This window comes from Pelodiscus sinensis, chromosome 19 (genome assembly GCF_052426305.1).
Source record: "Pelodiscus sinensis isolate ZL-2025 chromosome 19, ASM5242630v1, whole genome shotgun sequence".
NCBI lineage: Eukaryota > Metazoa > Chordata > Testudines > Trionychidae > Pelodiscus > Pelodiscus sinensis.
This window is the reverse complement of record NC_143070.1, coordinates 3,748,327-3,762,016: the sequence shown is the minus strand read 5'-3', so window position 1 is coordinate 3,762,016 and position 13,690 is coordinate 3,748,327. Positions and strand designations below refer to the sequence as shown.

The following is a 13,690-nucleotide window of genomic DNA, read 5'->3' as shown; positions in this document are numbered from 1 at the left end:
CCTGTCCTCAGAGGCCAAGGAGAACAATTTTTCTTCCTCCATGTTGTAACACCCTTTTAGATACTTAGATATTTAGGAGCTCTAAAGTTTATTCCCAACTCTAACACTGATTTTGTGCCAGTGTCTTCCTTCTCTATAAAGGGACTGTGATGAGACTATATTTCCTTCATCTATGGAGGAAAAACATGATATAACGCCCAAATATTAATGCCAGCCCTTCCCGGGACATCTAGAGCAAGGTGAGATGTCAAGTTATGTTTGTGACAAAATGTAATAATGTTTATTCGTTACTTATTGGAGCCCTGGTCTACACTACAATTTAAAGTGCTATGAATCTCACAGGGTTCATCTGTATCTGCAAACAACGAGGACTCTGCGGGAGTCTGTGTCTGGGTGCCTCTTCTGGGGTACACATCTAACAGGGGCCCATCTTGGCGCCCTCTGCTAGTGTCTCTCAGCCTGTTTCCTCACTCTGAAGAGAGCAGGCACCCCAGGGCAACCTTTCCTAGAGGCAGCGTCCTTGTCCTTGCCTCTGGACTTTACTTCAGGCCACATCTATACTTGTCACACTGGAGATCGATCTTCTGGTATTTGATTTAGTGGGTCTAACAAAGACCCACTAAATGGAACGCTGAGGGCATCTCCCCTTCCAGTGGACATTGCTCCTCAATTTGCAAGGCATAGGAGAAGTCAATGCAAGCGTTTGCTCCCATCAACCTCCCGCTGTGGAGATGGTACCAAGCTCGGCTTACTGGATGTCAACACCAGCTACCTTATTTTATGTGGCTGGAGTTGTGTACCTTAAGTCAACCTACAAGATGCAGTATAGACCTGGCCTTAGACTCCCAACATTGTTCATTAGTTGCCCAACGGAGCTCTCCGTGATGCTGCCGCTCACTCTCTGCCAGTCAGTCTTCCAGCCCGCACACCTTGAAGACTTCAGAGACACTGACTGCGTTTCCGTTTCTCAGCTCCTTTTATAAGCCTTTCTGGCCCCTGATTGGCTGCTTCCCTAGCAGCCACTCTAGCCTTCTTGGAGGACCTCTCTATAGGTTTTCTTCTGGGATGGAGTGTGGCAAAGCCACAAGACTCCAGCAGGAGGCTTTGGTGCCTGGTCTACCCCGTCACACCACCCCACAAACCAGCCCTCCTCAAAAGAAAACAATTTAATCCTCTTATATTTGGAAATATTTTTCTTCCTCTCTTTTCAAAATCATGTGGTGATCAAGCCGTGGGCTAAAAATATATACATTCCTCTTGTAAATTACAGCTCATATAATAAAATGCAAGGCTTTCATCTCCAGCAGGAAGGGGACCACTGGGTTTAGAGCAGGATGGCTCCCGTCTGACAAATCCACTTGAATTCCGTGTTGCAAGACTCAGAATTAATCCGATTCCTTCTGATCATGCCACAGCTGGTTCCTTCAGCAGAGCCCATAACTGGGAACCTGCAAAAGAGCTGTGATTTAACATGTGATTTATTACTAGCGATATAAGAAGATTTCAGGGGTATCCCCTGTTTGTCACTTCAAAGTCTAAAATTTCTGTGGTGGAATCAGTGTGAAATTTTGTTCAGAATGTCAGCAAATGTAGTCATCAAGCACCGGACAACTGATCATGTCTAGATAATGACTCCGAAACCGGTTGCAATTGGCACTGGGTGAATAATGGTTTTCCGGTTTGTCAGTAATTTAGAAAAGTCTGTGAAAAATGTGTTTCTTGGTGGGCCACAACTTGCTGACATTTTTGGAGAATCATAAAATAAAATTAAAAAATAAAGTCAGTTTGGGATCAAACTAAACATTTGGACCAAATGAAAATGTTTGTTTCGATGTTAATCTTAAAAATAACAAATAGTCGGGTAGCACTTTCTAGACCAGTGGTTCCCAAACTTTTCGGCATCACACCCCCTTTTTGATTTTTTAAAAATCCTCGCCCCTGCCCGCACCCAGCAAAAAAGAAGGAACTGACTGGGGTAGCAAAATTTGATGGGGCTGGGTTGCCTCGCACCCCTCCTGGAATTTCTTCATGCTCCCCCCCAGGGGGTCACGCCCCCCAGTTTGGGAACCCATGTTATAGACTAACAAAACATGTAGCTGGTATCATGAGCTCTCATGGGGACAGCTCACTTCTTCCGATGACCGGAGATGTTGGTTGATCATTTAAAAACTCTTTTTGATTTTTAAAAAAGAAAGACCAATTTGAAATGACATTTCCACCAAAAAAATAAAATAAAATATGGATCTATTGGGTTTTCATAGATTTCACAGGCAGAAAGAACCATTGTGATCATCTTAGTCTGACCTCCTGGATAACACAAACCAGAGACTTGCCCCGAAATAGTTCCTAGAACAGATTTTTTAGAAGAGCAGCTCATCTTCATTTAAAAATTGCCTGACATGGAGTCTCAGTGGGGGAGCTGTGTTAGTCTGTAACTTTAAAAACAATGAGTAGTCCTTTGGCATCTTAGGGTGTGTCTACGCAGCAGCGTTATTTCGGAATAAGGGCCGTTATTCTGAAATAACAATGCGAGCGTCTACACAGCAACTCTGTTATTGTGAAACAATTTTGAAATAACGGATGGCGTATTCCGATTTCTGTAAACCTCATTCCACAAGGAATAACAAAATGGCTATTTTGAAATAGAAATAGTGTGGACGCTTCACGCTTCTTGGTGCCATGAGATGGAATAGCGCACCCAGAAAGTGTGTGGTTACATAGGCATAAAAGTGGAATGAGTTTAGGACAACAATCAGGAACATAGGCTAATGAGTGGGCCACATGTGTGGCCCCTCTTCATCTCAATTGCCAACAAAATTATTGTAATCAAGATGGTCTCCCGTGATAGGATGAAACTTAAAAAACAACGAATAGTCCTGCAGCACGGTAGTGACTAAGAAAATATGTAGCTGGTATCATGAGCTTTCGTGGGCACAGCCCACTTCTTCAGATGGTAGGACAGGCGAGTGATAGGATAGTTTTGCTAACTATGCTTGCATAGATAGAATTTGCGGCGTGTGTCAATTGAACCATAGCAGGGCTTGTAACTGGATGCAGAGGAAGCGCTCGGCTCTTACGATCAATGCATAATGGAAACCAGCCGAACGTGGCAACCCGGCATGAGGGCAAAAGTAAACACAATGTTGTGTGGGTCACACACAAAGCCACAATGGGCTGCAAGTTGCACACCATAGGGTTTGGTAATACTTGGGGATGAGGAAGAGCTTTCGTCAACAGAAGATGGTCCAATGAAAGTTATCTCATCCATCTCGTGGAGCCAACATGTCTATTGCAATTTTTCCACCTCCTGTAAAACCGTAACCACTTACGAACACTCACAGACTTTGATCTAATGGGGAACCGTCCACCCAGATCCATTTCTGCTCTGGCGATTGAATGGTGAGTCCAATCCAAACCAGGTTTGTTCCTTGAGTAATGTTGTGTATGAATTCCTGCGAAGAGTGAGACAGATGTACCGGGGTGAATATAATTCTCTGGTTTCTTGGCTCTCAGCCCAAGTGAATCTACAGAACATGGGGGTCTAAAATGCTCAAATACATCTGACACTGCATTATTTTTATGACACTTATGTGAGAGGCCAAAATCGGTAATCGGCCGTTGAATTATTTGCCAACAGAAAATGCACCTTTAATCTCGAGTTTGTCAATTTTTGTCCCTTCTCTTTCGGCACAACTGAAATGTAATCTGCCGATTTGGGTTGGTTCAACCCAAATCAATTTCCCCTCGTGGAACTGAGCTGAAACATTTCCCCGTGAGTCAGCCCAACATGAAATTGCCTTTCACTCTGACACCGCAATGCAACACGGACTGAGCTGTGGGGTGTATCATGGGAGATGTAGTCTGGCTAGCGAGCCTGACTCGTAGAGGAGGGTGGATGGGTAAAGAGCCTCCACCTCCCAAGGAACACCATGTGGTTGAGAGTCCCCTGGGACTGGGGAGAGGTAGCTGGATGCTGAGGGGGAGCAGAGCACCCTACCCTGGCATCTGCACAATATAACAGGACAGCGTTAACTCCAACAAGTTCCCTACCTGTGCCCTCTAGATGGAGGGGAAAGCACAGGGACAGGCCCGGAGGCCGTACTAGAGACTAGCCCCTGAGGGTGCCATGCAGAAGCAGAGCAGGGATGCCATGGAGGTGCAATTTTCCTACGGCTCTTGAGACCAACACTCTGGAGCTGGGCCATGCTCTTTGCCCTCCCTCTTACTCGCAAGCCCCTTCCCTTCCACACGCGACTCCATAGGGCTGCCTCTGATGCCTACGGCAGAGCTGCACTGATTTCAGCCAGCAGGGGGCAGGCCCATGGAGTTTTCTGTTGAGGGTGTTGGGTTATATTGGGACTCTGCAGAGTAGCTTGTTCAGCCACATATGGCACCTCCAAGAGTCACCCTCCTCCCTCTGCGTGAGTCACGTCCACTGTATTATGCAGCCAAATCTCCCCAGACAAAGTTTAGCTCCCAGCGTTGCTCCTTTACCATCTCCTCCCTGTCCTGGATCACCAGCATCTGAGACGTCCTCGTTTCACAGTCGTTGCTGCTCTCGCTCCAGAACTTGCTCTCTTTAGACATCCAGTAGCATGTGTTCCTATAGGAGAGCCAGTCCCGGGGGCAGACTTTGCACCTGGAGCCCTCTGGGGAGAGAAACACAAACAGGGACTATGTCAGTGGAGTTGAGAATTCTAAATATTGCTGAATTCCTTCCCTGTACTGTGATTACTCTCCCCTACTACTAGTATTACACCATACCTATAGTACTATGTCTGTGCTATACTTAGAGTTTATCACTATCTGGTCATATACTTACAGATCTATTACTACTGTATGTCTATATACTATGATATCTATGGTATTATTACTATCCCATACCATGCCTATACTACTGTATCTTTAGTAGTATTACTATCTATGCTCTACCAATAGTACTGTTCCTGTAGTAATATTACTATCCTATGCTATTGCTATAGTACTTTTTTCTATAGTATTGTTACTATTCTATGCTCTACCAATAGCACTATACTTTTTTTCTGTAGTATTGTTACTATCCTATGCTCTACCAATAGGTACTATGCCTGTAGTAGTATTACTATCCTATGCTATTCCTATAGTACTTTTTTCTATAGTTTTGTTACTATCCTATGCTCTACCAATAGGTACTATATCTATAGCAATATTACTATCCTATGCTATTACCATAGTACTTTTTTCTATAGTATTGTTACTATTTTATGCTCTACCAATAGCACTATACTTTTTTCTGTAGTATTGTTACTATCCTATGCTCTACCAATAGTTACTATGCCTGTAGTAATATTACTATCCTATGCTATTCCTACAGTACTTTTTTCTATAGTATTGTTACTATCCTATGCTGTACCAATAGTACTATACCTGTAGAATTGTTACTATCCTATGCTATAGCTATGGTACTATATCTGCAGTATTATATTGCTATCCTATGCTATCTCTATAGTACTATATCTGTAGTATTACTACTATCTTATCTCTATCTATAATACTATATCTGTGGTAGTATTACTATCCTATGTTATACCTATAGTACTATAGCTGTAGTATTATTTCTAGCCTATATCTATATTACTAAAAGTGTAGTATTATTACTAGCCTATACTGTACCTGTGGCACTATGCCTGTAGCATTGTTACTATCTCATGTTATACCAATCACACTATACCTGTAATATTGTTACTATCCTATGCTATAGTGCAGTGGTGCACAACTCTTTTTTCAGGCATGACCCACAGGTTGCACACCACTGCTGTAGTGCTATGCCTATAGTATTATTACTAGCCTATACTCTACCTATAGTACTATACCTGTTGTGTTATTACTAATCTATCCCTATATACTATATCTATACTATTACTAGTCAATACCTGTTGTACTATCACATCCTATCTTATCCCATCCCATTGTACAGGAGCTTTCTTGTGAAATCTCCTAGTTTACATATTTTGGCTTTCTCTATTTGTAATGGTGTTGTGGGGAGGGTTTCATCTGATTTTCAGCATGAGTAAACTAGCATCAGGGGCAAGAGCAGAGCTGTGTTCCTGGGCAGCTCCAGGCTGTGGGTTGGGATTGAGGGGAAGTGGCAGACCTGGGAAGTGGGAGGAAGCCCAAGCGGGGATAGCAGGGAGCCGCAGGTTCAGACTGAGGGGCATTGGCAGAGTTGGAAGGAGAGGGGGAATCCAGAGCTAGGAGAGCAGGGAACTTCGGGTCAGGACTGAGCTCAAAACAAAACAAAAAATTGAGTCGAGGCTGAGAAATACCCTGAGTGACCACTAGGTGTCTTAGCTGATCTACAAAACTGGCCCAGCGCCTGCACCAAGCCAATCACTGGAGGTGGTAGAGGAAGACAGAATTATGAGCCCAGAGCATATTTCTCCTGGACACGTCACCTTTCCACACAGCCAAACATCAACAGAAACTTTCCAAGGAATCGGTTCGAACCTGCCATTGACTTGACACTAGCAAAGTGTGTGCCACATCCCCCTCCAGGAGCACATCCTGGAAAAGGAGAATAGCTTTCTCCTAGCACCAGCTATGGGAGTTACTCTTTTAGCTCAGCCTGTGGGAATCTGGGTGATAGGATCTGGGGTTCAAACCTCACTGATAACCTTTGTACCCTCTAATTTTTCCCATCCCCGTGCGGAACAAATTTTGTTGTATGCATAACGCTAACCAGCGGACTCAAACCTGGGACCTGGTTAGTGCCTGAGCTCCCACAACATGAGCTAAAAGCCAGCTGCTTCTTAGGACAGTTCCACACTAGACCTGGCAGCTTGGCTTCAGGTACACAATGTAAAATATGAGCTGAAGTCAGCTTATCTTAAGCTGAGCTTGGCAGCATTCCCACAATGGGAGGCCGATGGGGGCAAATGCACCAATCGACTTCCCTTACTCCATGCAAGAGCAAGAGTACCGCTCACTGGCAGGAACACCTTCTGAGTTTGATTTAGCGAGTCTTAACCAGACCTGCTAAATCAAACTCCGAAAGATCAACGGCGGCAGCACCCATCTTCACAGAGTGAAGATGTGGCTTTAACTCAGGCTGTAGAGAGGACTCATTATGCTCTCTGTCAGTGGTCTCAGTGCCACTAAATGGGACAATGTACCCCACCCAGAGGGTGTGTGGGTTACATGTGCAACGAAGCAGGGGCAGATGTGCACCACCAATAGAAACACAGCTTGCCGCTGCTGGGCGCTCTGTTAATCAGCTGGGAAGCACTTGAATTTCTCCTGGGTGGCCGCCCAAGTGCTTAGCTTACAGAGGACACTGTGGACAGCTGACCCTGCCACAGGATGTTGGGAAGGGCAGACATTTCTTCCCAGAAGTGCAACGTGCGCGTAGCCGGCCGGGATCCCAAGGAGGCGGGGTTACCTGCAGAGCGGCTGGGTGCTGTGTCACACAGATGCTGCCTCAGGTGAGACACCAGCTCCTCCAGGGATGTGTCCTCTGCTGCTCCAGTCTGGCCGTCATGAGCTGGGCCCTGGAAAACTTAACAGCGGCAGAGAGCAAAGCTGGGTTAGGGAGCAGCTTGGCCGAGTCTGATTGTAAAAAAGTGTCAGGCAACGTGGATCTGGCAAAGGGAGGAGACCAGATGTTCAGCGTTTTACTGTGGGGGGGATCTATAGCTCTCCTGTCTTATAGGAGATGGTTGGTTCCAATCTCGATATCAAATTAAAATTGTAAAGGGCTCATGCATGGGGTTTTCCGTCAGGGAGTTGGGAGCGGTTAAAGCTGGTAGGGCAAAGGGAAGGGTGGTTTGAGGCTCAGATGTATGGAAAAATTCCAATTATCTTGATGGTTAAGGAAGTGGATGGAGGTGAAGAATCAGTTCCCAGTTCTGCCACAGACCCAGTGTGTGGCCATGAGCAAGTCACCCCATCTCCGTGTGCCTTAGTTTCCCGCCTGTGATATGGGGGCACAGAGACTTTTTTTGTCTTGAATTCATTGGGGGCAGGAACTGTTTTTCTCTGTGGGTGTGTCTAGACTAAGTGGACTTTTGTCGACAAAACTATACCTGTGTCGATACTACCACCGAGTTCTTGGACATAACGTCGATAGAACGCGGCAGTTTTGTCGATGGTGGTAAACCTCATTCTACGAGGAATAACGCCTTTTGTCGAGAGAGTTCTGTCGACAAACGGCATTATGGCACCTACACTGTCCTTTGCATCTACACTCTCATGTCGACAAAGCGACTTGCTTTGTCGACAGAACTGGATGTCGTCTAGACGCTGTTTGTCGACAGTATCTGTCAACAAAACCTCTGTCGACAAAAGCCTGTAGTCTAGACGGACCCTGTGTGTCTTTGCAGTTCCCAGCACAATAGGGCCCTGATCTTAGCTGGAGCAGGGACTGTTAGAGAAAAATTTGCAGTACATAGAATTGGAAGAATTTGATTTTTATCAGTAAACTTTAGTTTCACCAAACAGAGACAAAATAGTGAAACCCTTTTTCTGGATAATAATCTAATTTTCCTTGCGACACTGACAATTTCTGTTTACATGGTTCTAAAGCTTTAACTTTTAAAATAAGAACAGCTGCTCTGATTAAATCATTTTCATCTGACCCCACTGCTGTGCTACCCTCTGATAATTTCCCAATAGTCTGAAAATCTAAATAGATGAAAATACAGAAACCCTTCCCTTTTCACAATTTAATTTGAGAAAAATTGAAACAAGGGCTCAAAAATAAATACATGGATGCTCTCGATTTAAACGATAAAAATCAATTGGAATCTGCCTCGTTATGCTGTTACTTTGCTCCAGACCATAGAAATCTGTCTGCTGCATTTGGTAGATTTCAAAACTAGGTCGGTTCCTAGACACTTACCCCAGACACCCAGTGCAATTCCTGCTAATGTCAGAATCAGAAACCAGGCCCCCAAAGCTCCTAGGGCGATTTTGTAGCAACGGGACCTCGTAGGAGGCTCTGGAAGATGAAAGATTTAGTGAAACATTGTCTTAGAATCATAGAATACTAGGACTGGAAGGGACCTTGAGAGGTCATCGAGTCCAGTCCCCTGCCCTCATGGCAGGACCAAATACTGTCTAGACCATCCCTGATAGACATTTATCTAACCTACTCTTCAATATCTCCACAGATGGGGATTCCACAACCTCCCTAGGCAATTTATTCCAGTGTTTGACCACCCGGACAGGTAGGAGCTTTTTCCTAATGTCCAACCTAAACCTCCCTTGCTGCAGTTTAAGCCCATTGCTTCTTGTTCTATCCTCAGAGGCCAAGATGAACAAGTTTTCTCCTTCCTCCTTATGACACCCTTTTAGATACCTGAAAACTGCTTTCATGCCTCCCTATGTCTTTTGTTAGTTAACTACAGCAACGTGCTTTGAACAGGAAAGATGCTAAGGCAGAAGTAAACCTTGTTATCGGCCCTGAATCTTAGGTCCAAAGTTCTCCCTTTAGTCAATCAGAGTATGTCTATAATGCAGTTTTTTGGGAAAAATGGACATTTTTCCAAAAAAGTCACTTAACATCCACATGGCAATCATGTTTTTTTGGGAAAAAATTGAAAGAACAGAGGGGTTTTTCCAACACTGGTAAACTTCTTGCTATGAGGAAGAAGCCTTTTTCCGAAAGAGCTCTTTCGGAAAAAGGTGTGTGTGGACGGGGAAGAGGGAGTTTTTTTGCAAGAAGAAGAAAGAGGAAAAAGCACAGGTGCCCTGTTGGCCACTCCATCCATAGTAATTCAACGCGAGATAGATAGCGTCCATGCTGAGTGGATGCTGTCGAAAAAGCAGATCACTTTTTTCAGTGTGCTTTTGCTGTGCGGATGCTCTTTTTTAAAAAGTTTTTCTGGGAAATCCTACACCAAGGGGATAAAATGGTGTCCCTGGCCTCTGTTTGTCAGAAGCTGGAGAGGGATGGCAGGAGACAAATCGCTTGATCATTGTCTTCGGTCCACCCTCTCTGCGGCACCTGGTGCTGGCCACTGTCGGCAGACAGGATACTGGGCTAGGTGGACCTTTGGTCTGACCCAGTATGGCCGTTCTTATGTTCTTATGTTCCAAAAGAAGCCTGCCATCTAAACCTTGTTTCTCAATTTTTTTTATAAAGTACTCGTTTAAAAAAAATAAAAATAAAAAGTACCCCCAGTACCTGCAGTTTTCAGACACACAACATTTTTTTTTAATATCATTGCAACACATTTGTGTAAACCACATAAACATAGCCGGGCAGGTGGTGAAAATGGTTGGGTGTAAAAAGTACAAAAATAATAAAGCGCTATGAAACTGAAAACAAAAATGCCGTTTTCTCCACATTTCAGCTGTGTTGACGTACCCCTCCCCCCCAGACGTCTCTCGAATACCCCAGAGGGTACTTGCACCACTTGTCCAGAAACACTGCTCTAGACATAGGCTCAGCGTGTTGCCGGAGGATGCCTGCGGATTAGGGTTTAATTCCTCAGTGTGCCCCAGATCTTGGGGAAGTTTAGTCTCGGATACGGCAGTAGTGAGCGCAGAAGTAGAACTGGGTCCTGTATCTCATTGTTCCGCATCTGTAAAATGGGGCTAAGAAGTCTCTCTTTAGGCTGTGGATTCTTTAGGGCAGGCAGGTGTGCTGACAGGGGGAGGCAAGAGGGTGAGTTGCCCGAGGCCTGGCAATTCAAAAGGACCTGGGATTCCTGGCCCACTACCCCAGGAGTTGCTGCGGCTCTTTAAATTGCCTCCCGAGTGTCGTGTGGTACGCTCCGGGCAGTATGGTGCATTCGGGGTGCCATTAAAGGCTGCTTCCCCAGCTCCATTCCTTTCACCCATGGCCCCTGCCACTTTTGGGGGTATAGAGCTGCCCCTCCAAGGGCCTGTGCCCCTCCCCCCATGAGGGAAGGGGCTTTATTCTGTACAGCACCTAGCACGAAAGCTCATGGATGGGGGCTCTAGGTGCTATTGTAAAGCAGAGACAGAATAATAATAATAAATGCTTTGGTCAGCCCCAGCGGCAGGTCGGTAAGACTCTCATTTAAATCGAGATTTAATTTTAAAAAATTAGCCTGCAAAATTATTTCAGCAGGAAATGGCGGACGTCCACCAACCTAATCCCCCTACCCCCACTGAGAAGAGGCTGCCGTCAATACCAGAAAACGAGCCCCATCTAGCAGGGCAAAAGCAGAGTCCAGATTTGAGTAAGAATTTTATCCAGACGAGGCCTCTTTCTGCTCCAGAGAGTTGTCCATATGGCCAGCAGCCCCCAGCTCCGTCCTCACTACCACGGCAGCTGTGAATTGGGGTAGCTGTGTGGTTGCACCAACAGGTTCCCACACAAAATGGGGCCCGAATTGCGCTGCGCCCTGTACACGTGCCTTGTGAGAGCCCACCCCTGCCTGCAAAGTGCTTATAAAATAGACAAGAGAGAGAAATGGTGGGAGAGGAAAGCGAATGCCCAAGATTGGTTAGGCAGGATGAGAACCCAGATCTCGCTACTAGAGCATCCCTGGTCTCATGCCCGTGGGAGATGCTTTCTACTCATCTCCTGCTTGAACCCTCTGGCATAAAACCCGGCTCTCCGTGGCGGTATGTCGCAAACTGAAGATAACCTACGTCAATACCTCGGTGTCCATCTGGAGAGAGACGCGCCGAGTTTCCCCTCTTCGGCCGGAGGTTGAGTGCCGTGTAACCTTCCTCGTCTTCCATCTCCCCCAGCCTCAGCGGAGTCATGTCCTCAAGCCAACCCGTCAGACTGAAAACAAGTGCCCACAAGAGTGCCACTGACCAGAGTAGGGTAGCACATTTTACAAGAAGCGCTGGCAGCTTCTCGGGGCTGTGAGACCACACAGGAAATGTAGATGTGAGAGTGGAAACATTCAACCCAATTCTCCGGTCCGGTTAAGCGGGGCTTTGGTGGCGGAAGGACTTGGTGCTGCTCTTGCGCTTGGTGCTGCTGTTTTTTCATTCGGAAACATTTTCGAACAGCAAATATATATATATTTTTTAGATGAGAATGTGCAGTTCTTTGACCCGTCAGTTTTTAAATCCTAAATCATGGGTGGGGGAAGAAGAGGGTTCTTTGCCTTTTAGTTGCAAGCCTCCAGAGGTCTTTTTTCAAAGGTTTATTCCATAATTAGGAAAGGTAAAATCTTACATTTTTTTTAAAGGAAAATTGAGGTGGTCAATTGATTCCATGAGTGGGGCTAATCAGAGAACACACCCGCTAGCCTGAGACGCATGATACAGTGAGAGCGAGCAGCATTGGCATTTCAGGGCAGAATGTTCAAGGCGGACGCATGCGGCCCATCACCAGCTGTGACCGTGAGCAATGTATACGGCCGTGGATTATGGGCTGTGCGCAGTCACTGTTCCTTCTCAGACATACTACGACGGGAAGGGTTGAACTTCCTTTACAAAAGTGTTAAGATGGTTTTGGGGTGTTTGGGGTGTTTGCACCCCACTGTCAGCTTTGGCTTATTAAATCTGGCATTTTACTACTCGTTTATTACATAGGCATTTTATTTAGTTGTGAGCTTGCAATCAGGAAAGTGTGCACTCAACGCTAAGCAGGTGTGTATCTGTTCGCATGGTCCGCATTTTGAACAGCAAACTCTTTTAGGCAGAAACTGTCTCTTGCTGTGTGTCTGTGCAGCACCTGGCACAACGGGGCCCTGATCTCAGTTGGGGCAGGGACTGTCTCTCGCTGTGTCTGTGCAGCGCCCGGCACAACGGGGCCCTGATCTCAGCTGGGGCAGGGACTGTGTGCAACACAACGGGGCCCTGATCTCAGCTGCGGCAGGGACTGTGTGCAACACAATGAGGCCCTGATCTCAGATGGGGCAGGACTTGTCTCTCGTTGTGTGTCTGTGCAGCGCCCGGCACAACGGGGCCCTGATCTCAGCTGGGGCAGGGACTGTGTGCAACACAATGGGGCCTTGATCTCAGTTGGGGCAGGGACTGTGTGCAACACAACAGGGCCCTGATCTCAGCTGGGGCAGGGACTGTGTGCAACACAACGGGGCCCTGATCTCAGCTGGGGCAGGGACTGTGTGCAACACAACGGGGCCTTGATCTCAGTTGGGGCAGGGACTGTGTGCAACACAACAGGGCCCTGATCTCAGCTGGGGCAGGGACTGTGTGCAACACAACGGGGCCTTGATCTCAGTTGGGGCAGGGACTGTGTGCAACACAACAGGGCCCTGATCTCAGCTGGGGCAGGGACTGTGTGCAACACAACGGGGCCCTGATCTCAGCTGGGGCAGGGACTGTGTGCAACACAACGGGGCCCTGATCTCAGCTGGGGCAGGGACTGTGTGCAACACAACGAGGCCCTGATCTCAGATGGGGCAGGACTTGTCTCTCGTTGTGTGTCTGTGCAGCGCCCGGCACAACAGGGCCTTGATCTCAGTTGGGGCAGGGACTGTGTGCAACACAACAGGGCCCTGATCTCAGCTGGGGCAGGGACTGTGTGTAACACAACGGGGCCCTGATCTCAGCTGGGGCAGGGACTGTGTGCAACACAATGGGGTCCTGATCTCAGCTGGGGCAGGGACTGTGTGCAACACAACGGGGCCCTGATCTCAGCTGGGGCAGGGACTGTGTGCAACACAACGGGGCCCTGATCTCAGCTGGGGCAGGGACTGTGTGCAACACAACGGGGCCCTGATCTCAGCTGGGGCAGGGACTGTGTGCAACACAACGG

General features: G+C 46.8%; 1 protein-coding gene across 1 annotated transcript; it reads right to left on the bottom strand.

The window, feature by feature from the left end:
• Nucleotides 1–960: 960 nt before the first annotated feature.
• On the bottom strand, nucleotides 961–12,159 carry LOC112544462 (killer cell lectin-like receptor subfamily F member 1). The gene is made up of 6 exons (XM_075914177.2): nucleotides 11,610–12,159; nucleotides 8,876–8,974; nucleotides 7,418–7,534; nucleotides 4,495–4,649; nucleotides 3,340–3,452; nucleotides 961–1,448 (listed from the first exon to the last, which is right to left on the bottom strand). The coding sequence occupies exons 1-6, from the start codon at nucleotides 11,716–11,718 to the stop codon at nucleotides 1,325–1,327; spliced, it is 717 nt and encodes a 238-aa protein (XP_075770292.2). The 5' UTR covers nucleotides 11,719–12,159; the 3' UTR covers nucleotides 961–1,324.
• Between the last annotated feature and the right edge of the window lie 1,531 nt (nucleotides 12,160–13,690).

What these genes read in the sequence shown, in the direction of transcription:
- LOC112544462 (XM_075914177.2), bottom strand. Translation starts at nt 11,718, where the DNA reads ATGACTCCGCTGAGGCTGGGGGAGATGGAAGACGAGGAAGGTTACACG. An exon ending in CTCTCCAGATGGACACCGAG is followed by an intron (nt 8,975 to 11,609) that starts GTATTGACGTAG and finishes TTCATCTTCCAG; the next exon opens with AGCCTCCTACGAGGTCCCGT. An exon ending in AGCACCCAGCCGCTCTGCAG is followed by an intron (nt 4,650 to 7,417) that starts GTAACCCCGCCT and finishes TTCTCTCCCCAG; the next exon opens with AGGGCTCCAGGTGCAAAGTC.